General features: G+C 41.9%; 1 protein-coding gene across 5 annotated transcripts in view; it reads left to right on the top strand.

The window, feature by feature from the left end:
- The window catches only part of LOC311174047 (transducin-like enhancer protein 1), a gene marked incomplete at its 5' end in the record, with an annotated part of 91,481 nt that overhangs the window by 8,533 nt on the left and 57,272 nt on the right, over window positions 1-25,676 (top strand). For all 5 annotated transcript variants that reach the window (XM_084238151.1, XM_084238150.1, XM_084238149.1 and 2 more), the window contains one exon: window positions 25,145-25,207. In XM_084238151.1, coding sequence (XP_084094277.1) covers window positions 25,145-25,207 — 63 coding nt within the window. The remainder of the gene's footprint in view (window positions 1-25,144; window positions 25,208-25,676) is intronic.

The following is a 25,676-nucleotide window of genomic DNA, read 5'->3' as shown; positions in this document are numbered from 1 at the left end:
AACATCAATACAAACCTGTATCAAATAACCTGTGATTTCACAGAGCTCTGTATTTCATTATACTACATTTCAGTTTTTTGAGGCATGTTTTATTTATTTATTTGTTTGTTTGTTTGTTTTTGTTTATACAAGCACTGGGTATAGTCAGAAGCACGGGAGGGTGAGAGAATTCACTAGAGCCAGAGCCGGGAGCAGAGCAGGCAGAAGGACCGAAGTACACTGCTGAGGGGAGCAGCGGGTGGCAGGAGAGGTCTGCGCGCCATGTGGGACCCTCCTCCAGTGGCCGGGGAGCAGCCGGGGATTGAACCAGCGCCGCAGAGGCCGCGGGCAGCTTCACAACCCAGCGCTCAACCGCTGCGCCACCGGGGAGGCCCTACATTTCAGTTTTTACAAAGTTTAGTTCTGTTTACAGGATTTGAAGTAACATAAAATCATAATTGTGAACACACTGTTAACACCTTACTCCAATGTTTTCTTACTAGGCATAACAAGCACAGTTCTAAAGTATTTCTTAGAGTATTATTTGCTAGTCTCTTTTTTTTTTTTTTTTTTTTTTTTTTAATTAATAAATTTTATTTTTATATTCCCCATACAATTGCAATCCCCCCATTCTGACCCCAATCCCTCCCCTCCCGCCCCCCACCCCCCAAAAAGTGTCTCTGGTTCATAGTTTTTGTTGATTTTGATTTTCACTTTCTTATAGTTATTCATTTTCCTGGTCCCTTATTTAAGTTTTCTAGATCCCTGCTATGAGTGAGACCATCCGGTATTTTTCTTTTTCTTTTTGGCTTATTTCACTGAGCATGATCCCTTCCAGCGTCATCCATGTTGCTGCAAATTGCATGTGTTTATCTTTTTTGAATGCTGAGTAATATTCCATGGTATATATGTACCACATCTTCTTGATCCAGTCATCTATTTTTGGGCATTTGGGCTGTTTCCAAAGCTTAGCTATTGTAAACAGTGCTGCTATAAACATAGGGGTGCAGGTGTTCTTTGGAATTGATGTTTCTGTGTTCTTTGGGTAAATACCTAGGAGTGGAATTGCTGGATCCTGTGGAAGCTCTATGTTTAGTAGGTCCAGAAATCTCCACACAGCTCTCCATAGTGGTTGGACCAGTTTGCACTCCCACCAACAGTGCAGGAGAGTTCCTTTTTCTCCACAACCTCGCCAACATTTGTTGTTGCTAGTTTTTTTAATATGTGCCATTCTCACTGGTGTAAGATGGTATCTCATGGTAGTTTTGATTTGCATTTCCCTGATTGCAAGTGATGTTGAACATTTTTTCATATGCCTGTTGGCCATTCGCATTTCCTCTTCAGAGAAGTTTCTTTTTAGTTCCTCTGTCCATTTTTTGACTGGATTATTTTCTTTGTTGTTGTTGAGTCTCATCAGCTCTTTGCAGATTTTTGTGATCAGTCCTTTATCATTAGTGTTGTGTGCAAAAATGTTCTCCCAGTTGGTGGGGTTTCTCTTTGTTTTTGTTATTGTCTCTTTTGCTGTGCAGAAGCTCTTTAATTTGATGTAGTCCCAACTGTTGATCTTTGCCTTCACTATCACTGCTTTGGGTGATGTGTCTGTAAAGATGTCTTTGATATGCAAATCACGTAGTGTTTCGCCTATATTTCCTTCTATGTATTTTATGGTTTCAGGTCTTATGTCTAGTTCTTTAATCCATTTTGAGTTGATTTTTGTATATGGTGTGAGGTAGTGGTCAAGCTTCATTCTTTTGCATGTAGCGACCCAGTTTTCCCAGCACCATTTATTGAACAAACTTTCTTTGCTCCAATGCATAGTCTTTGCTCCTTTGTCAAAGATTAGTTGACCATAAATCTGTGGGTTTATTTCTGGATTTTCTATTCGATTCCATTGGTCTGTATGTCTGTTCTTGTTCCAATACCATGCAGTTTTGATGATTATGGCTTTGTAGTAGAGTTTGAAGTCTGGGAGTGTGATGCCTCCATTCCCTTCTTTTTTTTTCAGGAGAGCTTTGGCTATTCGGGGTTTTTTGTGATTCCATATGAATTTCATCAATAATTGTTCTATTTCTTTGAAGAATAACATTGAAATTTTGATTGGAATAGCATTGAATCTGTATATTGCTTTTGGTAGGATGGCCATTTTAATAATGTTCATTCTCCCAATCCATGAGCAGGGGATGTCTTTCCATTTCTTTGTGTCTTCTTCTATTTCTTTTAACAGTGTTTTATAGTTTTCTTTGTATAAGTCCTTTACCTCTTTTGTTAGATTTATTCCCAAATATTTGATTTTTTTTGTTTCAATAATAAAAGGGATGGTTTTTTTGATTTCTTCTTCTTCAGATTTATTGTTTGTATATAGGAAGGCTACTGACTTTTGCGTGTTGATTTTGTATCCTGCCACTTTACTGAACTGATTGATGAGTTGAATTAGTTTTTCTGTGGAGTTTTTGGGGTTCTCTATGTATATTATCATATCATCTGCAAAGAGTGATATTTTGACTTCTTCTTTTCCTATTTGTATTCCTTGGATGTCTTTCTCTTGTCTTATTGCTCTGGCTAGGACTTCCAGTATTATATTGAAAAGCAGTGGTGAAAGTGGACATCCTTGTCTTGTTCCAGATCTTAATGGAATTGCTTTCAGCTTTTCACCATTGAGAATGATACTGGCTGTTGGCTTGTCATATATGGCCTTTATGATGTTGAGGTACGTTCCTTGTATCCCAAGAATTTCAAGGGCTTTTATCATGAATGGGTGTTGCACTTTGTCGAAAGCTTTCTCAGCATCTATTGATATTATCATATGGTTTTTATATTTCTTTTTGTTGATGTGTTGGATAACGTTGATTGATTTTCGGATGTTAAACCATCCTTGTGTCCCTGGAATGAATCCTACTTGGTCGTGGTGAATTACCTTATGGATACACTGTTGGATTCTGATAGCTAAAATTTTATTGAGGATTTTTGCATCAGTGTTCATTAGGGAGATTGGCCTATAGTTTTCTTTTTTTGTGTTGTCCTTGTTCGGTTTTGGTATTAGTGTAATGTTGGCTTCATAGAACGTGTTAGGTATTATACCTTCCTTCTCAATTTTTTGGAAGAGTTTGTGAAGGATAGGTACCAATTGGTCTCTGAATGTTTGGTAGAATTCATTTGTAAATCCATCAGGTCCTGGGCTTTTGTTTTTGGGGAGGTTTTTGATTACCATTTCAATTTCGCTAATTGTAATTGGTCTGTTTAGGTGTTCTATTTCTTCTTTATCTAGCTTTGGGTGATTGTAGAGTTGTAAGAATTTGTCCATCTCCTCTAGATTGTTAAACTTGTTTCCATATAACTGTTCATAGTAGTTATTAATAATTCTTTTGATTTCTGCTGTGTCCGTTGTGATTTCTCCTCTTTCATTTATTATCCTATTTATTTGTGCTTTCTCCCTTTTTGCCCTTGTGAGCCTGGCAAGGGGTTTATCTATTTTATTTATTTTTTCGAAGAACCAGCTCTTGGTTTCATTGATCTTTTGGATTGTTTTTTTAGTTTCGATTTCATTTATTTCTGCTTTGGTTTTTATTATTTCTTTTCTTCTACTGGTTTTGGGGCTTTTTTGTTGTTCTTTTTCTAGATCTTTGAGTTTCGAGATTAGGTTGTTTCTTTGAGTTCTTTCTTGTTTCTTGATGTGAGCATCTATTGCTATATATTTTCCTCTTATTACTGCTTTTGCTGCATCCCATACATTTAGGAAATTTGTGTCCTCCTTGTCATTCAATTCAAAGAATTTTTTAATTTCTTCTTTTATCTCCTCTTTAGTCCAGTGGACTTCCAGTAGTGTGGGTTTCAATCTCCACGAGGTAGGAGAATACCTTGCCTTCTCTTTATGGTTTATTTCTAGTTTGATGCCTTCATGGTCAGAAAAGATGGTTGGTATGATTTCAATCTTGGTGTATCTGTTGATGTTTGTCTTGTGCCCCAGTATATGATCGATCCTAGAGAATGATCCGTGTGCGCTTGAGAAAAATGTATACTCAGATTTTTTTGGGTTTAGTGTTCTATATATGTCTGTTAAGCCTAAGCACTCTAGATCCTTATTTAGAGCTTTAGTGTCTTTATTTATTTTTTGTCTTGTTGATCTATCCATTGTTGATAGTGGTGTGTTGAAGTCTCCCACTACGTATGTGTTTTCTCTGATGTCTGTTTTCAGAGATGCCAATAGTTGTCTGATATATTTTGGTGCTCCTTCGTTTGGTGAATATATGTTAATGAGTGTTATTTCTTCTTGAAGTATTATCCCCTTGATCATAATGTAATGACCACTGGGGTCTCTTTTTATCTTTTTAAGTTTGAAATCTGTTTTATCTGATATGAGTATAGCTGTTCCTGCCTTCTTTTTTGGTCCATTTGCTTGTAGAATTGTTTTCCATCCTTTAACTTTGAGTCTATTTTTATCTTTTGCAGCTAAATGTGTTTCCTGGAGACAGCAAAAGGTTGGGTTTTGTTTCTTAATCCAGCCTGCAACTCTGTGTCTTTTTATTGGAGAGTTTAGTCCATTTACATTTAGAGTTAGTATTGATATGTTAGCATCTGTATTTGCCATTGTGTTTGTCTTTCCTTTGATTTTATTTATTTATTCTTTTAATAACTTTCTTTGGCCTTCTTTTGTTGTTATTCGTCCCTCTGAGGTTCTGGCTTTAGGACTCCTTGTAGTATTTTTTGGAGTGGGGGTTTAGTCGCAATGAAATTCCGGAGTTTCTGTTTGTCTGGGAAGGTCCATATTCTTTCTTCAAAGAGGAAGGAGAGCTTTGCGGGATAGAGTATTCTTGGTTGGCATCTGTTTTCTTGGAGTCTGTTGACTATGTCCCTCCACTCTCTCCTTGCCCGTAGTGTTTCTTCAGAGAAGTCTGATGTCAGTCTGATCGGTTTCCCTTTGAATGTTATCTGTTTCTTCCCTCTTGTTAGTTTCATTATTTTTTCTTTGTCTTGGATTCTTGGGAGCTTTACTATTATGTGTCTTGCTGTATTTTTCCTTTTGTCATGGAAGTTTGGTGTTCTTCTTGCTTCTTGTATATCAATTTTCAGATCCTTCTTAGCGTTTGGGAAGTTCTCTTCAATTATATCCATGAATATTTTCTCTGTTCCTACATCTCTCTCCTCTCCTTCTGGGATTCCTATAACTCTTATATTTCCTTTCCTCATGGAGTCAGATAGTTCCCGAAGTCTTTCTTCGGTCTTTTTCCTTCGTACTTCTCCTTCCTTTTCTGTTTTTGTTCTTTTTATTTCTGTGTCTTCAAGAGTACTTATTCGTTCTTCCATTTCATCTATTCTGCTTTCACTGCTTTTCCCAGAGTTCTTTAGCGTCTCCATTAATTCTTTGATCTCCTGCATTTCTTTTACTTCCCTCTTTAGGGACTCAATTTCATTCTTCTGGTCATTAATTATTTTCCCCTTATCATTGTTTTCCTTTATGACTTCTGTCAGTTTTTTAATCACAGCAATTTTAAATTCTCTATCTGGAAGGCTCAGAAGTTCTTCCAAGTTACTGTCGTTGCAATCTGGTAGATGGTTTTCTTTTTGTGGTGTGCTATTTTGCTGAGGAGTTGCTGGGTTGCATGTTGTTTTTCTACTCCCTACTGCCTGTTTTCTAATTTGCCGTATTCCTTGTGACACTGTGTTGCTGGTACTGGCCGGCATCTTGGGCGACCTTCCCAGCTCACCACTGGCTCCTCTGGGGAACTTCTGCTGGGTTCACAAGTCTCCAGCAAAGACAGGTCCCTGCTCTGTCTCCTCGGTGAGCCTTCTGCTGGGTTCACACAGTCTCCAGCAAGAAGGGTCCCTGATGCAAAATGCCAGTGCCGGGGACGCGCTCCCCTGCACGCCCGGTCTGCCCCAGCGGTGGGTGCTGCTCCCCTCTGGGCTGGAACTGCAGGCTAGAAGGTGCCCGGTGTGGGCAAGCCTCCCAGCTTAACCTCTGTCTCCTCGGTGAGCCTTCTGCTGGGTTCACACAGTCTCCAGCAAGAAGGGTCCCTGCTGCAAAATGCCGGTGCCGGCGACGCGCTCCCCTGCACGCCCGGTCTGCCCCAGCGGTGGGTGCTGCTCCCCTCTGGGCTGGAACTGCAGGCTAGAAGGCGCCCAGCATGGGCAAGCCTCCCAGCTTACCTCTGTCTCCTCGGTGAGCCTTCTGCTGGTTCACACAGTCTCCAGCAAGAAAGGTCCTGCTGCAAAATGGCGATGCGGGAACGAGCTCCCCTGCACGCCCGGTCTGCCCCAGCGGTGGGTGCTGCTCCCCTCTGGGCTGGAACTGCAGGCTAGAAGGTGCCCGGTGTGGGCAAGCCTCCCAGCTTAACCTCTGTCTCCTCGGTGAGCCTTCTGCTGGGTTCACACAGTCTCCAGCAAGAAGGGTCCCTGCTGCAAAATGCCGGTGCCGGCGACGCGCTCCCCTGCACGCCCGGTCTGCCCCAGCGGTGGGTGCTGCTCACCTCTGGGCTGGAACTGCAGGCTAGAAGGCGCCCAGCATGGGCAAGCCTCCCAGCTTACCTCTGTCTCCTTGGTGAGCCTTCTGCTGGTTCATACAGTCTCCAGCAAGAAAGGTCCTGCTGCAAAATGGCGATGCGGGAACGAGCTCCCCTGCACACCCGGTCTGCCCCAGCGGTGGGTGCTGCTCCCCTCTGGGCTGGAACTGCAGGCTAGAAGGCGCCCAGCATGGGCAAGCCTCCCAGCTTACCTCTGTCTCCTTGGTGAGCCTTCTGCTGGTTCACACAGTCTCCAGCAAGAAGGGTCCCTGCTGCAAAATGCCAGTGCCGGGGACGCGCTCCCCTGCACGCCCGGTCTGCCCCAGCGGTGGGTGCTGCTCCCCTCTGGGCTGGAACTGCAGGCTAGAAGGTGCCCGGTGTGGGCAAGCCTCCCAGCTTAACCTCTGTCTCCTCGGTGAGCCTTCTGCTGGGTTCACACAGTCTCCAGCAAGAAAGGTCCTGCTGCAAAATTGCTAGTCTCTTTTTTATAATCAATCAATTTATTGAGCTGACGTTAGTTTACAATATTGTGTATGATTCAGAGGAACAGCGTTACACCTCCTCAGATGTCCATCACAACACCCCACCCACCCCAGAGCACCCATATTTAGTCATTCCTTGACCACCAAATTAGCAGGATAAGGCTCTGGTAAAAGTCATTTGGATATAAAGAAGGAAAAGTTATTTTGGCTATAAAAGCATTTTTGTTGAATTTTTTTAAATCTTTTTTTAATAGAGAATTTTTTTTTTTTAATAGAGGAAAAAAACACTTAAGTGGTTGGTGTATATACCACAGCTTCTGCTGGAAGGGGTTGAGTTGCATGTACAACTATTTCCCAAATACTAATAGACATTTATCAGACATTGATGATTGAGTTGATGAGGGAGGTGGAATCATTTGTTTTTAACAATGTTAGGTGCCTTTGAACTTGGTGTCCAATTTGTACAATTGGTTAAACTGCTGAAATACATGAAATTCTAGACTAGGTTTTCTTTTATTGCCTTTACTGAGCTAACTAGTCAGTCAATGGTATTTTGTGCAACCTGTCAGTAGTCAGTATGAAAATGTGTCACCAAGAAGATAGAAGTTGTCATAGTCTTAGGGCACCTCATTGGCTTCTCCCGTGTAGCCCCAAGGGTCTGCCTGTTGTACATTTCAAACCGGTCAGCACTCTTGGGCCTGTAACCCTGGAAGACAAGCATCATTGAGGTAGTGAGTGCAAAGCGTCTTCACTAGCCCCCATCTTCTGACCTCCACTGTGTGCCTGGTAATTCTGGCTCCTTCCTCTTTGCCTGTTCTCACTCCTTCTGTGTCTGCCCTAATTACTGTCCCCCTCCAGTCTTTGTTGGTCACTTTCTTCCTTTTTTTCCTCCAGGTCCTTTCATCCAGCCAAATTGATCTCTCCTGCATGGCTAAATATGTTTCGGGTTTTCCTGCTTATAAAAAGTCCATGCTTTTTGGTCCAAGTTCACATGGCCTTGCTCAGTACCCTTCAAGGTCCAGTTCAAGTAGCAGCACTGCCTGTTGCTTCAAGATCTTCCGTGACTGCCCTTATAAGAGACTGTCACATCACTTTTGCTCTGTTTTCTGTTCTTGCTGCTTTTCACATGCCTCTTTTATTACCTCAGCTCACCTTCAGTCTGCTTGAAGCTTGAGTTTGAAGTACATCTCCTCCTTTGCCAGTGAATTCTACAGAGTAGGCTCTTGTTCAGCAGGGTGGCTGATAATGCTGTTTATGTAGTGTCCTCTTGGAAGTTGTAACTGTTTTGGATCCTGAACCCATTTGAAAATCAGGTGGAGGCTACTTGGTAAAAAAAAAAATTGTTGTACTACACATTTTTTTACACAGTATATCCAGGTCCATAGAACCTAGATTAAAAACCTGAGTCAAAAGTACCTGTGGGGTCCTTCTGTTAAGACACCAAATGAAACCTGTACATTTCACTGGAGTTCTATGGACAGACTCCAGTTGAGTGCTAACAATTTCATCTAACCACTTTCGCTCAGTTTTTCTTTTGGAAAAGTAATTTGTAGTCATAATATCTACTATGGTTTCTTAATAAAGATTTTAGTTATAGTGATATATTTGGGTTTCTAGCATGTTACAGAGGCCTGGCTTCAGGTGAATTGAGAGTGCATACACACCTGGAGCTCCAGTGGCCTGGAGCTGCTGCTTCCTCTAAGGACAACCAGAGCCTCTCATAGCCCTGTGGATAAGTTGCATTAGACGCTTCTTCCAAGGTATTAAACTTGACCTAGTCACCAGGTTTCTTAATGATTGTACTCATTGATTATTTACTGATAGTCTTTTTAAAAAAGATTTTATTTATTTCTGCATAGAAGTATTGAGGTATAGGCCAGAGGTGTGGGGAGTGAGAGAATTCACCAGAGACAGAGTAGGGAGCAGAACAGGCAGATCTACTGAAATACACTGCTAACAGGGAGCAGTGGGCAAGACAGGAGAGGTCTGCTGTACCTGTGGGTTAGCTCCCTAACAGGGGATCAAACTCAGGCCATTGCAGTGATAGCGCTGAATCTTAAACCTTCCTGTTTACTGATCGTCTTTATAGTCCCATTGCCTTTCGGCCATTTCATTATGAAATTAAAAAGGAAAAAGAAATACATAGTGAACACATATGTTATACCCACCTGTATCATACACGGAGTCTGTAAATTAACAATCTGTAATATCTGCCTGTTATATATCCTATAGCAAGCTTTTGCCCCACTACAGCTAAATAAATACTTCTGAAAAACTTGGCAGTTTAGTTACAGGGCCAGGCCTTTAGACTGATATGTGAAGGAAGGATTTTCTGCAAGTATGTTTTTGAAATTCCATCTTAGTATGTGTTGTTGATAATTTTTTTTTCTTCCATGGCCTCATTTGGGTAGTGGTTGATACCTAAATAGGAGTTCAAAGCATTCTACTTAGAGAAACTGCAGGCTTATGTAGTTGTAATATTTGTCATTAATTCTTGGTTTGCCACAGTAGATATCTGTATTTTGATTGACCTACAGCCTCCTTTTACCTACTAATAATAACATTTTAAATCATTTTCCTCCTAGACTTGTCCTTTGTATTATTGGCATGGTTCTATAGGTGACCCATCTTTATATGAGGTTAAGGTTTCTTTTTCAGGTGCCAGGTGGAAAGCTCATTTGTAATTTAAAGAAGAACAGACTTCCCTCCCCAAGCTCTCCTACCTTTTGGACCTTTGTGATGTACCTTTAAGATGTGATCCCCATGCTTACTGGGCCAAATAGCTTTTCTCTTGGTAGGTAGGTAGGTAACCAGGAAATAATTGTGCAAAGTGGTCCCCCACTTTGGACTTCGTGTGGATGGAAATTGTCCCAGTGGGGAATTTAACTTCCCCGTGGCCTTGGGTACTACTGGGGTATGAAGTCCCAGAAAACAAAACCTCTTTGGGGACCTCTGCATGTGGAGGGAGGAGGCTTCCAAGGCCTGGGACCTGCAACAACCACAGCCTTTGTCCCTCGTCCTCACCCTCTTGATGCCTTGAGCAAACAGCCGGTCAGAGCCTCTTACAAGTAAGGTGACCAACCAGCGTATTGACACGCACAGACACAATAGAAAACTGCATTAGGAGGCGAGCCATTGGGATTTGCAGTAAATATATTACAGAACACAAGTGACTTGCCGATACTGCTTGTTTAGCAGTTTGCAAGGGCAATGGCAGTATGGATTTTTGAATTAGAAGGGAAGGGCTGTTCTTTCTCTGTGCGGGAACATCTAGTTGATGGCTAGGGAGAAAATTGATTTAGAGAACAAAATGCAGCTGCCTTTATTTGTGCCATTTGAAAGGCTTCTATGGATTAGTGAGTGAAAATAAAAAAGGTTGCTTTTGGTTTGGGAAAGGGGCCTTAACATTGATCTGCATCCTGATCTGGGATGGAGAGAAGAAAGGACAGGAAGGACCACTGGGCTGGAGCTCCCTGGAATCCTGCAGTCAGTGCCCACTTAGTTCTCAACTGTCTCTTGCTGCTTTTTGGCTTTCATCAGTCATCTTCTTGGGTTTATTAATGTAGCTGAAGCTCGTGCCAGACTTTAAAGTAAGTCAGAGCCCCGGCCATTGCACTCTCATGTGCCCCAGGAATTGTGCTGCGGGAGCTTCTCCAGCCCCCTTTATGTGGATATTAATTGTTCCACCTTTCAAAAGAGAAACCCGACTGGAAGGGACAGGGGATGACGCCAGGATTCTGTATTCAGGAGCAGGGACTTTGGTGCCTGGCTCTTGGGCACTGTGAGGCAGGACTGTTCTTAAATTCTATTATTGATCCATTTCAAACTGTACCTTGCTGCTGGAATTCTCGGCTATGGCACCCATCTTTCCTAGCCCAGCTTCCTCACTGATCTGGATGGCTCACATTTCATTAATTTTCTTCAAGACAGTCTTTTATTTGCATCCTTCTGAGATTAGAAGCATTTATTTTTAGACTCAAAAGGGAATTTGTGTGTGTGTGTGTGCCTGTGTGCGTGTGGTAAATAAAGCCCCTGTTGGTAACCCCACTGTTGTCTGTGGCATTTAGAGGAATCAAAATGCCTTATTTAGGCCCAACAGCAAGATGTGTCCTTGGAAGCCCAGAGCCTTAAGTACTAAGTAGTTAATACAACTACCAGTGAGAATAAAGTTGCGTTGAGTTTTTTCATATAAGGGGATGGATGAGCAACAGAGAAGATTTGGTTCGTTGGCAGAATAAAGGAGAGGAAGGTGTGTTTCCATTTTTCTTTTTTAATATAATGTGGAAAATCCAACTCTGAATTTGAAGTGAGAATTTGTCATCCTGAAGAAGGGGGTGGTGGTGCAGAATTACAAGCTGCCGTTGTTACTTGGTTGGAGAAAGAAAAGTTTCTATAAGACCTGTGTATATGCCTTGATAAGGTATATATGTAAGTTCTGCCTATGAATACTTGTAAAGTGCTGTGCAAAAGTTTGAATAGAATAATTGTGGCGTTATACTTGTACTCCATGGGCTTGGGGGTTTTGTAGACTGTCACATTCACAGTTCCTGCTTATGTGCAAATATCTGAGGGAGCCAAAAAAAAAAAAAAAAAAACAAAACTTGCACAAGGGAGCATAGAAGGGTTACTGGGATTAGACATGCATTACTGGAAGTTTAGGCTATTAACTCTTATTGCCAAGCATGATGCATTTAGATACTTCTTGTGTAGAATACTTCTTTGTTAAGTATTTGGCATAAAGGAGAGCACAGTTGAGACCAATCTTGCCCAGTACCTGCTCTCACAATGGCTTATTAAAAGCTCTGCCGCCTGCTAACATGAGTATGCTGAGAAACTCCATGTTGCTGACTCTGTTTAGCTTGAGAAGTGACCCTGATGTCCTGAGTATTTGGGGAAGTATGAGGTTCTTGACAACCCCACAGCCTGCCAGTTGGCCTGGGTTCCGCAGTCTTTTCCATTTGTAAGCCGGCTGGCTCTCATACAGGCCCTGGGCCATGAGCTCCTGCAGAGTCAATCTCCTTGCACAGCTACCAAGAAGATTGGAATTGGACCACTGAAATGTATCCAACTTCTGTACTTTTTAGCTAACCAGAGGCCAAAATCACACCACTGACTCAAGAGGGGAACTACTGACTTGAGTTTTACAAGAAATGTTGATTATGTCAAGATTATGAAAATTCATAGTCAATTTATGAAAATTGACTATGCTGGGTGCCATGATATTTAAGAATTAAATGAAGGAGATGGAAGGGGAGGGTAACACATCCAGAAACCATAGGTGTTTCTGTAATGGATTGTTAAATCTATATCCATTTATATTTGTTGACTAACTTGTTAAGTGGCTTACCCACTTAAAGAACTCCAGAGGAGGGGGCCTGCCTGGTGGCATGGGTGGTTGAGCGCAGCGCTGTGAGGCTGTCCGCAGCTTCTTCAGTGCCGGTTCCATCCCCGCCGGCTTTGGAGCAACCCACATGGCAAGCAGACCTCTCCCGTCTCACCTGCTGCTCCCCTCAGCAGTGTACTTTGTCAGTCTGCCTGTTCTGTTCCCCGCTCTGTCTCTGGTGAATCCTCTCACCCTCCCGTGCATCTGGCCTGTGCCCCAGTTCTTATATAAAAAAAAAACCTCGGGAGGAACCAGTGTCACTCCTGTAACCTTGTGCGGTCATCGTCTTGGTCCTTATTTTGCCACAAGGTCAGATACACCAAAAGGAGCCGTGCTTTTTAATTCAATTTTTTTTTTCTCATTAGTTGGTAGAATTTTTCGTCAGTGTTCGGTTCCCTGAGTGCTAAAATAACTCAAGGTTTATATAAATGAATACCAGTTGTTGCTTGTCAAATGAAAGCAGTCTAAAAGGGAAGGGGCATCTGAGTGGACTTTGCGCTATGAGGATATTGGTATTGACACCATTTATAGTTTGAGGACCAGGGTCCACTGTTTGTCGCATACTGGTTAATGTGGCTGTGGAGAGGAGATGAATGTGGCTACTCTTCCAAGTCTATTACTCAGGAGGACTGTGAATTTGATTGGCTGTTACAATTCTAGCAGGATCATTAGATTTGAGAGCAATAGAAAGATAAGATATCCAATTACCCAAATGATTTGCAGGGTTAGCCAGCGTTGTCATGGAGACACGAGTTGGAACAAATTAAATTTTAAGCAATAAAATAATCTTAAAGCCCGTCTGGGAACAAGAAAATTTGGCAGTTGCACTTACCTGAATTGAATCTGAGCTTGACACGATGTTGTTTGACATTGATATACTGGGGTGGGGGGCTAAACTTATATATGGTGAAACATTACCTTAAAGTAGCCCTACCAAACCAGTAAAGGGGGGAATTAGTATAAAGTCAGGGATATTAACATTTATTCCATGGCTTAAATGATAATTAGGCTCTGGGTTCCCAGGAATATTTTGTATTTAAGGATTGAAATGCCTTAATAATGGTTAAGCAGCATTAATTGGCCACTTGAAAAAAAGATTTCTTTCTCAGCAGCATGCAGTTTTTGGAACTGCTGTCCCCTTTGTGTGTGTGTTAGCAGGCGTAATAGAAATTGTGTGGATGTCTTTTGGTGGGGGGTGGAGTGCATATATTTGTGCATATATTTGCATGTACAAATAAGGAGATTTTGGCACATGCCCTTGCACTGCACATAATTCCTCGTGTTATAGATAGAATTTTTACTTTGCAGTCCTGTTTGCAGACTGGAAAATTGCACTGCAAACTTTAGCTGATGACCTAAAACTGGAATAAGTGTCAGCCTGGGCCTTAGAAGTTTCTTTCCCCTTGTTAATGTATTGTTTAACTGGTTTCTGGCTTTTGCTGTGGATTTGAAAACAGCCGAGTGGGCCAGAAGGAGGGAGGGCTTTTTATCCACATGTCTATTAGACAGATGGAGATGAAAATTGGTCTGAGGTCAAGCCATTTGCAGCGTCCTCACAGCCTTCGATTTTCCTCTCATCCTCACCACAGATCATCTCAAATGATTCAGTAATGACCAAAAGTGCAACATTGACCTTTATTCCCTGGTGGATTACTGTGTTTCACAGTCCAAATGGCAGGAAGTCTATTCTGTTCTTCCAGAAGGAGTTCAGCATTATTGAGCCAGCCCAGCCCTGTGGGAACCATGCATGAGTGCAGACCAGTGTAACACAATACAGGGGTTAAATTTGGTTTCTGGTGCTCTGGGAAACGAAAATTGACATGTCCTGAACCCACATAATTAATGGAAGAATATCTAGAATGCTTTTTAAAAACACACAAGCACATAAATTGATTTGTCCACTTGCAAAATAACTGGTGATTTAGGAGTGATAACTTCTGGTGGCTCCAGGTTTATAAATGGTTCCCATTTCCAGGACCTCAGTTGTTTTTCCCTTACTAATGTTTCCCCCCTTATATCTTAGACAATTTACTGTAACACTGGATTATTTAAAAATTGTAAATTGACATGACGGGCATAAGGAGACTCATAAGGGGACTTGAGACTTTTCCTTGACATACCTTTAATTACATATATTTTAATTCATATAACCCTGAATAAATGATCACATACAGCTCACTACTTCAAGCTCTTATCAAAGTAACTTGATTTTTTTTTTTCAAAGTAACTTGATTTTTAACTTGGAGGAATGGTGGTTATTTTTCTTGCCCTTAGAGTTCTCTGTACATTGTAATGGGATGCAGTGATCGTGTGTTTTTTCCTAAGAAGTACTTGGTTTGCCTCCACCTGCATAGCTGAGTTAATCGTCTGTAACTCTTTAATACAACAGTGAAGTCTCTCATCTGGAGCCTTGTTCTTAGCATCTTCTAAATACCTTTAAAAGCTTTTCCAAAAGCTTATGCTTTGAGGTTTTTGCCAGTATCCCAGATTCCTTTTAATAATGATCCAAAGTGCTTTTGAGAAATAATTTTTTTGCTCTGCTTTTGACTTCATTGTGCGTAAGTTCTTTTTCTACCTCAGTGGCTCCCAACCTTTGACGCCCCCCTGGCACTTGCTGGAATCAGCAGTGTGCACTGTACCCAGGCAGAGGTGGATTCCAGTGCCAATGGGCAGTAAAGCTCCTGCCCTTACAATCTGTCTCTGGCTACCCGTAGGGTAAATTGCATAATGGAGCTTCGCAGGTTTCTAGACCCTAGAGGTTGATTGAAAAGAGAATCCCAGGTTCCATCCGGGAAGACAGGGACCCTTGTCTTCCTTTGTCAAAGGGCCACCTCTGCAGCAGCTCAGTTTGGGAAGAGCTGGAGGCTTAGCAATGAGGTTTCCTGGTGCAGACTGAGTTTGTGGCTTTCCTGGCTTTGGGGGAGAGGGCTTAGCAATTTGCACACATATGTAATTTGTGGCCATCCTGCTACCAGGCCACATGACATCGATGACAAGGTTCTCCTAGTGAATTAGCTGCTCTCCCTGGGAAGTTGCTCTAGAAGAGGAGTGGGAACTGTCATTTGTGTGCCCGGCGGGGGGTGGGGGGGACATTCAGTTATAGCTGAATTAAACTTGGGGAACCCCTATGCCATGGTCATGTCAGACAGGAAATTCCTCTCCCTCCAACTTTATTGACAAAGATTACAACCTGCTAGGGAAACAGTCATACCAAACTGCTTATCCAGTGATGAAGACCCGGGGAGGGGTGATGGTGATGCTAAAGCTATGGATCAGGGTTGCCCTGGGTGGTTGTCATGGATGGAAGGTGTGAGGATACTGTTGAGAGTACCTAGGGCCAGCCGAAGACACCCTAAAAGGCAGCTGTAATTAAAAAGAAATGTTTCAAATTTTATTGGGAGGAAAATAATTTTATAAATCTTGAGAAAACCTTTTCACGACCCAGTTTTCAGAGGTAGCTTGAATTTTGCATGTTCTTGTGCTACTTGGCCTTTACAAAGTAGGCATGTTTTATTTTTGTAATCGTACATTTAGCCTTCACACCGTGGCAATGTAGTTGACTTCCTCCCACTGATCCTGCTATTGTATGATATTATCTAATTTCTCACGAGCTGCCTAATGACTCAGACCTGTGAAGAGGGTGAAAGGTGTCGGCTGGCTGGGGGGTGTTCCCAGAGAGGCTTGCTTTCTAAGCTCTCCCTGTGCAGGACAGTAGCTGATGACTTAGTGGTGGTCGGTGATCCACCCCACTGAGCTTGTTGAAAACCTTCAGTGGCCCATCAGAGTGCCTTTTCCTTTAAGGTCATCAAAAGTCTTTTCCATCATGGACAATTCAGCACGATTTCATGTGAACAGTACTTTCTGAACTCCTAACAAGGGTCTCTGAATAATGGAAATGTGCTGCGTAGGCACTGAAACAGCTGTGATGCTTTGTCAAGGATGCATCTTTACCAAAATGACAAATGAAAGCCCAAATGCTCTGCTTGGCAACAGTTGGGTCAAAACATTTAAGTCATTAATTAGAAGGAACTGAAGGGGGAAAATTTACACAAATACACAGCGTTTCAGACTCAACTTCATCTTGGAAAATGCAACTGAGTTCTTAAAAAAAAAATGAGGGCGTCCCTCAAGTGGGGCTGCCAAGCTTGTCATTTGCAAATAAATCAAAAGACCATCATTGCAGGAACAGAACCAATGAATAGAGTTGCTTTGTCATTCTTTGATGGGCCCCACACTCAAGCCTGCTATTAAAAATGAATGGATTCAAGAGGCTCTGCATTAAGAACATAAACAATTAAGGGCACTTGAGTTGCTCTGCTGAGAGCTGCCACGAAGATACAGAGAGCTTTCTCCCGAGATGCAGGCCCCTGCAATCTGCCTTGTGAGAAGCCAGAGAATGGGAGCAATTAGTGTTGCTATCCCCCCCACCCCTACTTCTTTCTTTTAACCCCTCCTTGTTTTCAAAGAAGCTGTGAGCACGTATGATGAGGAGCCATGAAAGGAGAGTCAGCCCAGTTGGAAAGGGCTCAGGTTTAGGATGCTGTTGGAGTTGCCAAATGAGGGAAAGATGGAACATAAAAGTTATTATCTGCCAGTAATTGGTGACTTCTGTTCTGATTAATTGAGCCACTAAAGGGTTTCTGTCATCTGGTGCTCTTTGTTTTGTTTTAATCATAGGGTTTCAGAAGGGGCGAGATCATACTGCCAAGGGTGGAATCATTTAAATGTATATTGTTTGAGGTTTCCCACAGTGGGCAAGTGTGTTCATCCATCCCCGGTTTGTCTGTTTGCTTTGGTCTTGTTGGGGAAGAAATGTGTGTGAGGCAACCAGGGGTTGTGGCAAGACTTTGGGGGAGAGGCAGGGCAGGTCTCCCCTTGCTGGCTGCTTGTTTCTGACCTCTAGGCAAGTTAACCTTTCAGTCTGTTCTCACAGGAGACCTGGCGTTGAGGCGATTAGACAGTAGGTGTAAGAGGACTTGATGTGCGCTCAGCTCTTGTGTGGTTAATAAGGGGTGGAGGTCTCAAAAGTGCGGTCCCTGGTCCACAGCTGCAGACCACCTGTTAGAAATGCAGCTACCTGGGCTCCAGATCTTTTGAATTAGCACCCCACCCTGGGAGTGGAATCCAATCATTTTATGTTTGAACAAGCCTTTCCGATGACCTGGTGCACTCTTAAGGTTTGAGACCCACTGGTGACGGCATCACCCTTTAGAGCCTCAACTAAAGATGCCCCAAGCCCTTTTTATTTGGATTTCTCCAACACGTGGTGAGTCATTTTATCCACATAATAATTTAAGCAGAGAGCCGCTCTGATGTGTTAGAATTCAAAATAAAATGACCTTTTCATGAGTATATTGGTGAAACAAGGTGCGGTGATGGGAGATGGTTGGTGACTAATGGATGCTCTAAAGGTCAGTGCCCCTCCACCCCCAGACAGGGGAGGGTGAGTATTGGAAGATTATTTGCTGTGTGTGTATATATCACTTTGGGTCACGGTTTTTATTCACAGACCTTGGCTTTTCCCTAGGTTTAGCAGATGCCATCCTCAGGAAATAGAGCTGTTGTGGTGGGTGTGTGTTTGTGGATTTTGCTCTTGCCAGTGAGCCAGGTTCTCTGATCTAAGGGCCAGTGCACTAATTCTCTCTGCCTGTGAAGGAGAGAGGACTAAAGTGCAGTTTGGCTGTGACTTGTTTATTTAAGGTTTGCAATTTATAGCCAAGGTCTCCCTTAAAACAGGCACTCAGCTGGGCAGAGCACTTGTGCCACAGCAGCGAGGGTCTGGGGCCCTGTCATTGACAGACTGCAGCCACTTCTTGTGCTACAGTTGTTGGCCGAGGGATGAAATGACCCTAAGCTTGCTGCAGTCCTGGTTGGGCTACTGCTTTGCAAAACATGACTGCGTTATCAGTTTTGTTTCTGGTATGTCCCCGTTTCCTACTTCCTGGAGAAAGGATTAAGCAGAGAATGTGGCTTCTCATCTTGCTTTATAATCCAGAGGATTTCAGGGCTTGCCAGTGTTGTGACTCAAGGCTGCTGCCCATTGCAGACACAGTGGGCCTGACCACTCCTATCCTACTTTAATACCACTTTGCAACAGTGCATTCAGAGTGGTGTTCACAGGGCCACTGGAGGAGAATAAAAGTCACCCATAACTCTGCCACCCCAGCATTTTATCAAGGTTTTTATTTCGATTTACAGTTTCGGCCACATGCATGTGTTTTTCAAAACACACGGCGCACTAACACCCCATCTTTGTTCTTCCCCTTCTGCTTCATCTAGTAAATGTGTTTGCCATTTAAGCATCATTATCATAAATATGACTTTAATGGTTACTGGCCCTGCCTTTGGGTTGGCGTGGTGTATTTTACCGCTTGCTTGGTATTACAGCTGATTTATCAGGAGAGCAAATGTTCAGTTTTTTCCAGAAACTCTGCAGATGATTGTGATGTGTTGATCTGCTGTTACATCTTTACCTGACTTTTTCTCTTTCACTTTGAAACTAGTGCTGCAGTGAACAGCTTCTTGGATGGGATGCTTTTCATTTGAACTATTTCCTTAGGATAAATTCTTAGCTGTGGGAAAGCTTACCAAAGGGTTTGAATAATTTCATGCTCTTGAAACACATTGCCCAGTTGCTTTCCAAGACGACTGTACCAATTTATGCTGTCACCAGTAATGTATGATTATTCCAGTTTCCTGGAGGACTCATCATTTTTGGGTTTTATTGTTTTTTTCTTTTTTTGGTAAAATAGCTGGTATAGAATGACCCACCTTACAACAAAATTTGCATTTTGTTTGGTTGCTGGTGGTGTTGAACAGCTTTTTATATGTACTTAATGTCATCATTTCACAGATGCAGAAACTTCAGAAGGGATTTACAGATTAATTTATCTCCTTGTGAGTGCTTTGTTTTCATGTTCTTTGCTGTTTATCTGTTGCCAGACACTTCTTACCAACACTCCTCTTTTTTTTTTTTTTTTAAACTCTTGGGTTTTTCCTTGGTTCAAGGAAACCAGAAGATCAGTTTGCCAGACCTCAGTATAAGCAGTATTTTTTTTTTTTTTAATGATCCATCAATTTGCAATTTAATGGTGGTGGAGTTTCCCCTCCCTGAGCTGACTTTGGGCAAGATGCCACTGAATTGCTCTGAGACCTATGACAATTACTCTTAAGTAGACCTCGCCCTGTTTTGAGCTTCAAACAGCATTCATTATATATTCCTGTGTGTGTGGTGGAGAAGTGGGCAGACATTGGGGAGGAGACTCTTCAGTCTTATAATTAAACAAGGTGTAAGGAGTATGAAAATGGGTAGAGCTGAGCTTTTAGGAATCATAAAATCCTAAAACTCTTAAGTTTGGGCGGGTCTTTAGTTTATGAGTCCTGCAAAATACAGCAGGGTTTGATTCATTACTGGCCTTTGAAGTATTTGACCATACTTGACTCAGTTGAATATACATGTACTTGAGTTTTATAATTACAAAGTTGTGATTTCTTACTGTAACCAGCCTTTTCATAATAACAATAGTAATGATTTGTCTGGTTGCATCTTGGTCATTGAGTTTAGGGTGCATAAGGATTACCTTTCAGCTCAGGGACTCTTTTTAGTAGGACTCTTATTTTCTTGCTTCCCATTTTATGTTGATAGGAAACTGTACAGACGCTTTATGTAAGATGTGATTTTAAACGCACAGGTTTAGTGTACCAATTGACAGTAAAGGCTGTAGAAGACCTTACAAATGCTATGGGAGGCCTAGAGGAGAGTTTGTTGGAGTCGTGGGGAAGGACAGCTTCTCAGTGGATTTGAGGTAAGCCCTGAAGGGCCAAGATCAGAATATAACTCTTGGTAATAACAGCTGTCCTTTCCATATTAGCTTACTTTACTGTGGTAAAGGCTGAAGTAAATTGGTGATAAGAGGCCTTGGGAAGAGGCCATGGGGCCCCACGTTTAAAGCAACTTAACTGAGGACACCTAGTTCTGGTTTGTTGAGATGCAAAACCAAGTTTTTGGATTATGAGGGCCAACTGTTATCATAAGCTAAGCATTGGGGACAGCTGGGATTGACCGGGAGACTAAAAACGTTCTGGAAAGGTAATTTGGACTCCTGCTTTCTGCTGTCCCTGTGGGTAGTTGCTGTCTATGAAGTGGCCTGATACTAGCAGCTGGCTGCGTTTCTGGGCACTCAGGGTTTTCCATGCACATCTGATTTGATGGTAACGTTTGAACACTGACTTAATGTTTCCTTATATTTTGGGTTACAGTGTTCAAAATACAGGCACAGAGAAAGTTTATAAATGTTATGACTTAGCGGAACCGATTGTCTTGGTCATTGGCAAGCAAAATGATCTCTAAGTGGAAAGTACACTTAGACTCCAGTTTTTTCATTGGTATTGTCTAGCCTCTGGAAGAGGCAGAGTGCAGTCTGAAAAGGTTATAGAACTTAATAAACCTGTTTAACAAGCAAGGTCAAAAATCCAGTTTAACCTACTTGCAAACTCTGTGGTCAAGAATAGAAGTATGGATGGAAAACACTACAACTTCATAATTTGTGCTACATTAAAAGCCTTACCTCAGCACCCGTGTGTTGAAATAAGAATAATACTAAGGAATTCTCATCACTTTTCATGCCGCCGTCCAGTCTATTTTAAGGGAAAGGAGAAACGTGTAAGACCTCCTGGCATGATGGGGATGTTTTAGTATTCACAAAGCACTGTCAGGAAAAATCCTTGTCTCTCCAAGCTGCCAGGAGGTGTAGGTGCAACTGTTAATTTGTGTAGTAAGTCCTCACGTAACCATACCCATGGCTTCTTGGAATGCAGCTTTAAATGGAATGGAATGACTTGTAGTGGAAAGTAGTCCCTCCAAAAACGTCGATAATGTCATTTCCTTCAGCGGAGGTTCAGGATGTTTTTCTTCATCAACGTTATAGTGAAAGGCAGTTGGGTGAAATGGTGTTATTTGAGGAAATGCTGGAGCAACCTGAAGAATTTGAAGATAAACCAGATGTGAGACTTGAACTTTAGGTTTTCTGGCTCAGCATCAGGCTCACTTTTGTCAGGATGATTTGAGATTAGGCCTTAGAGACCTGGCAGAGGGAGGAGGATAAGATCTTCCCCTTTGCTCTTTTTTTTTTTTTTCCTCTAGAAACCTAGAATTCTCAGGACAAATGGGATGACTTTTGAGCTTTGATCTTTAATTTTCTTCCTCCTGTTTGTCTTTCTTACTCTAGCCCAACTTACATTGTCTTAATCTAGACAACTTTTTGAATTTCGGTTTTGATTACCTTAACGTCATTAAAGGTTTGAGTTCTATCCAGAACTGGCCTTAATAGTTGTTTGACCATGTTTGAGTCTACCTTGAAGACACTGTATGTAATAACACACCTAATTGTTACTAGTTTAAAAAAATAGCAGCACTAAAAGGACATTAAGAAAGGCTTTTGTAATCTTGAGGTGTTGTAATCCTGATCCAAAGATCAGGAACATTGGAAGAACATTCTTTAGTTTGACCACCTCAAAAATAAATCTACCCAAAAAATCCATATTAAGGTGGGGTTGGAAAAACTGTGGAAAAATTCGATACTTGTTGTATGGAAAGAACTACCAAAAAAAAAAAAAAAAAGAATACTAATGGAAAAATGGAGTATAAAAAAGTATACCAGTAAATATATGAAAAGATGTTTAACTTTAGGATGAATCTAGGTAATACAATTAAAAATGAGATTTTTTTTAAAGATTTATTTATGCATACAAGAATTGGGGTGTAGGCCAGAGGTGTGAGGGGTGAGAGGGTTCACCAGAGACAGTGGGGAGCAGAACAGGCAGATTTACTGAAATACACTGCTGAGGGGAGCAGCGGGTGAGACAGGAGAGGTCTGCTGTACCATGTGGGTTAGCTCTCTGCGTGGGGATCAAACTCATGCTTCAGTGGCTGAGGATAGCTTGATAGTGCTGAGACTTAACCCCTTGCACCACCAGGGAGGCCCAAAAATGAGATCCTTTTTTAATCAGAGGGATAAAAGTTTTTTTTTTATAATTTTTTTAAAGATTTATTTATTTATTCATTCATTCATTTATTTATTTATGCAAGCACTGGGTACAGTCAGAAGCGAGGGAGGGTGAGAGAATTCACCAGAGCGGGGAACAGAACAGGCAGACTGACCAAATACACTGCTGAGGGGAGCAGCGGGTGGCAGGAGAGGTCTGTGCGCCGGACGGCCGGGGATCGAACCAGCGCTGCAGAGAATGCAGGCAGCTTCGCAGCCCTGCGCTCAACCACTGTGCCACTAGGGGAGGCCCTGTTTTTGTTTTTAAACACCAACAAAATCCAGTATGTAGGCTTAGGAGAGCAAGCTCCCAGTAACTGGTGGTCACATAAACTGACAAGCTGTCCTGCTGGGCATTTTATCAGCACACACTGCAATTTAAAATGTGCATACATGGGGGGCGGGAGGGGAGGATTGGGGTCAGAATGGGGGGGTTGCAATTGTATGGGGAATATAAAAATAAAATTTATTATTTAAAAAAAAATGTGCATACCGTTTGACCCAGTGATTTCACTTCTAGGGATTCCTCCTAGAGGATTATTTGACAGAGTTTATAATTGTGGAAAATTAGATGAAACCTGAATATCCACTGATAGCAGGAGAGTTTAAGCACCAATGTCCTTATGTAGTAGACTGTATTGATGGTGTGCTTATTCATAGCTGTATTTATTGAGCGGGAGATTGTTCATGACACATTTTTGAAATCACAAATTACAGAAAAATAGTACACAAAATGGACCCCCTTGGTAGTAAAGTGTCTCTTTGCTCTGGGTTTCTGCACACGTGTAATGAGAACCTGGAATGGTGCTTCCCACAGCCTCCCAATGCTTACCCATGCTTACCCCAGGTGATGGACTTACTCTTTTAACTTTAGTATGTCTATATATACACTTGTGTGTGTGCTCAAGGTGAGCTATATATTTTAAACTATATTATCTTCAAAATTGGAAAACTTAAAGTGAATTTGGGGAAGGAGGAGGTACAGAATGCTGCTGGGATGTATGGTAGGTAGGAAGCAGGGAGCAAGTACCTGTCTAGGAACCCCCAGAGGACATATACCTAAATATATAATGTGGAACCCCACTGCAAAGGAAAAGGAAAAGCATGTCCATGCTTTCGAGGAGAGCCTTGACCTTGACTTAGCTTGAGAGGGTGACTGTGATCAAATGAACTGGGTGGGGCTGACCCAATTTTGTTTCTGCACCTGGTACAGCTGCATCTTTTTTGCATAGATGTTTGCTTCACTGGTTAAAGCAAGGTCATGGGGTTCTCTCCACCAGTCACTTCCCCTTCCAGTATGTTCTTGTTCTTCTAAGACTTGGTCTGTACCCCTACTTCATTGGTGGTCAGGGAGAATTGAGTTGGGCTGGCAGAATTCCAAGACCTTGTCGCTCAGTTAACTGGAATCAACTAATAGGACAAAAGGCAGCTTTTTTTTTTTTTTTAAAGATTTATTTATACATATAAGAATTGGGGTACAGGCCAGAGGTGTGTGTGGGGGGTGAGAGGATTCACCAGAGACAATGGGGAACAGAACAGGCAGACTGACTGAAATACACTGCTGAGGGGAGCAGCAGGAGAGTCAGGAAAGGTCTGCTGCACCATGTGGGATGCTCCCTGGCTGGGGATCGAACGTGTGCTGCAGTGGCTTTGGATAGCTTCATAGGTTGCGTCTTAAACCCTTGTGCCACCAGGGAGGCCCAAAGGCAGCTCTTTAAAAAAAAAAAAAAAAAAATGTATTTGCTTATACAGTTCCTGATGTTTCTTCTTTATCTTTCTTCTTTATCTGTTGCTCAGGCCATGAAGTGTGTACTTCATAATTTTCTTCTCCTTGTGATCTCTTTCATTGCCTAATTTAGTAAACAGAAGCGGCATTACTAAGTATTGACAGAAAATGATGAAATAAAGTCAGTGCTGGGACTCTTTTAGGTGTTTTTTTTTTTTTTGTAAAAAAAAAAAAAAGCAGAACTGGTTCTTCAAAATCAGGAAAGCAGAGAGAGCTGCTTTGCATTGCTGGAGGGTATTAGAAGTGTAGGGGTGGGGGCCCCCACCCTCCTTAGGAAACAAGGTGGGCTTTATCCCTTGCTAGTTTATCCCTTGAGCCAGCAGGACTGCTATGGATGATTTTTACATTTGATGCTGAATCATGGTAAAATTTACAGTTACTCAGAACTTCTGACTTGTCTGTCGCTGGACTTGAATTCTTTTTCAGTCATGTTTCCTTGAAAAATTGAGACTTGGTGAAGGCTACTAACAGTAAAATTCACAGTTGTTTCAATTCTGCAATAATTGGAGCAAATAGGAGGATCTGTGGGCTCCTTTTTGCTCATTCGTGACCTCTTCTAGAAAGCTAGACTAATGCTTCTGTCCCACTGGTTCCTGACACCAGTTTAAGTGAACTCCCTGTCACTATGTAAATGTGCCACAGTGTACCATAATCAAGTAAGTGTATGAAGGGGTTTGCAATCACCAGGTTAAATAATCATGTAGCCTTAAACCATGTAGATCTTCCAACTCAATTAAACTACCCGTTATCTCTTCTTTAAGTAACCAATAAAGCGTGCGATTATGTCTTACTTTGCAAGTGGGATTAGTATCTACTGTTTATCTCAAGATAAATATTAGTAACATAGCTTAGGAAAGCAATTTAATGCCCTCATGAGTAAGGTAGTGGAGGTCTAAAATGTTGGGTATGAAGTTTTATCTTTCTGAACTGATTATGAAGTATAACTAAACATTTATATGGCTTTGTCTTTATAGACTGAAATCGCCAAGAGATTGAATACGATTTGTGCACAAGTCATCCCATTTCTGTCTCAGGAAGTAAGTAAAACTGTTCAGCTGTTAAAGTGCAATTATGTTGCTTCTCTGTTTGCAAATTAGCTAGTTTTAAGATGTTAATTTTATCACAAGGAACAAGTGTGAAGAACATCTGTTACAGCTGAAGTGTGTAAACCCCCTGCTATTCCATCTCACATATCTGAGGGCACACTGTAGAAGTAGTGACAATAGCTCATCCTCAAATTAGTTTTTTTTTCCTGTGGAAAACTGCAAAATGACTATCAAACATAAAGCTTTTTTGATTTTGGTGAGGAGTAGTACAAGTTTGGTAGCTGTTGATAATTCAAGTGTCCTTTCTGTAAAGAGCTCTTCATACCATGAATTTAAAAACTAGTTCCATCAGGGTTGACTTGACCATGAAGCAGATATTTCATTTGTGCTTTTACATCAAGTCAGGTTGACTTAATGCTTTCCATGAAGGGCATGGATGCTATAACTCTCAACAATAAAT

This window comes from Talpa europaea (assembly GCF_964194135.1).
Source record: "Talpa europaea genome assembly, chromosome: 7".
In the NCBI taxonomy this organism is placed as follows: Eukaryota; Metazoa; Chordata; class Mammalia; order Eulipotyphla; family Talpidae; genus Talpa; species Talpa europaea.
This window is presented reverse-complemented; position numbering and strand designations above follow the sequence as displayed.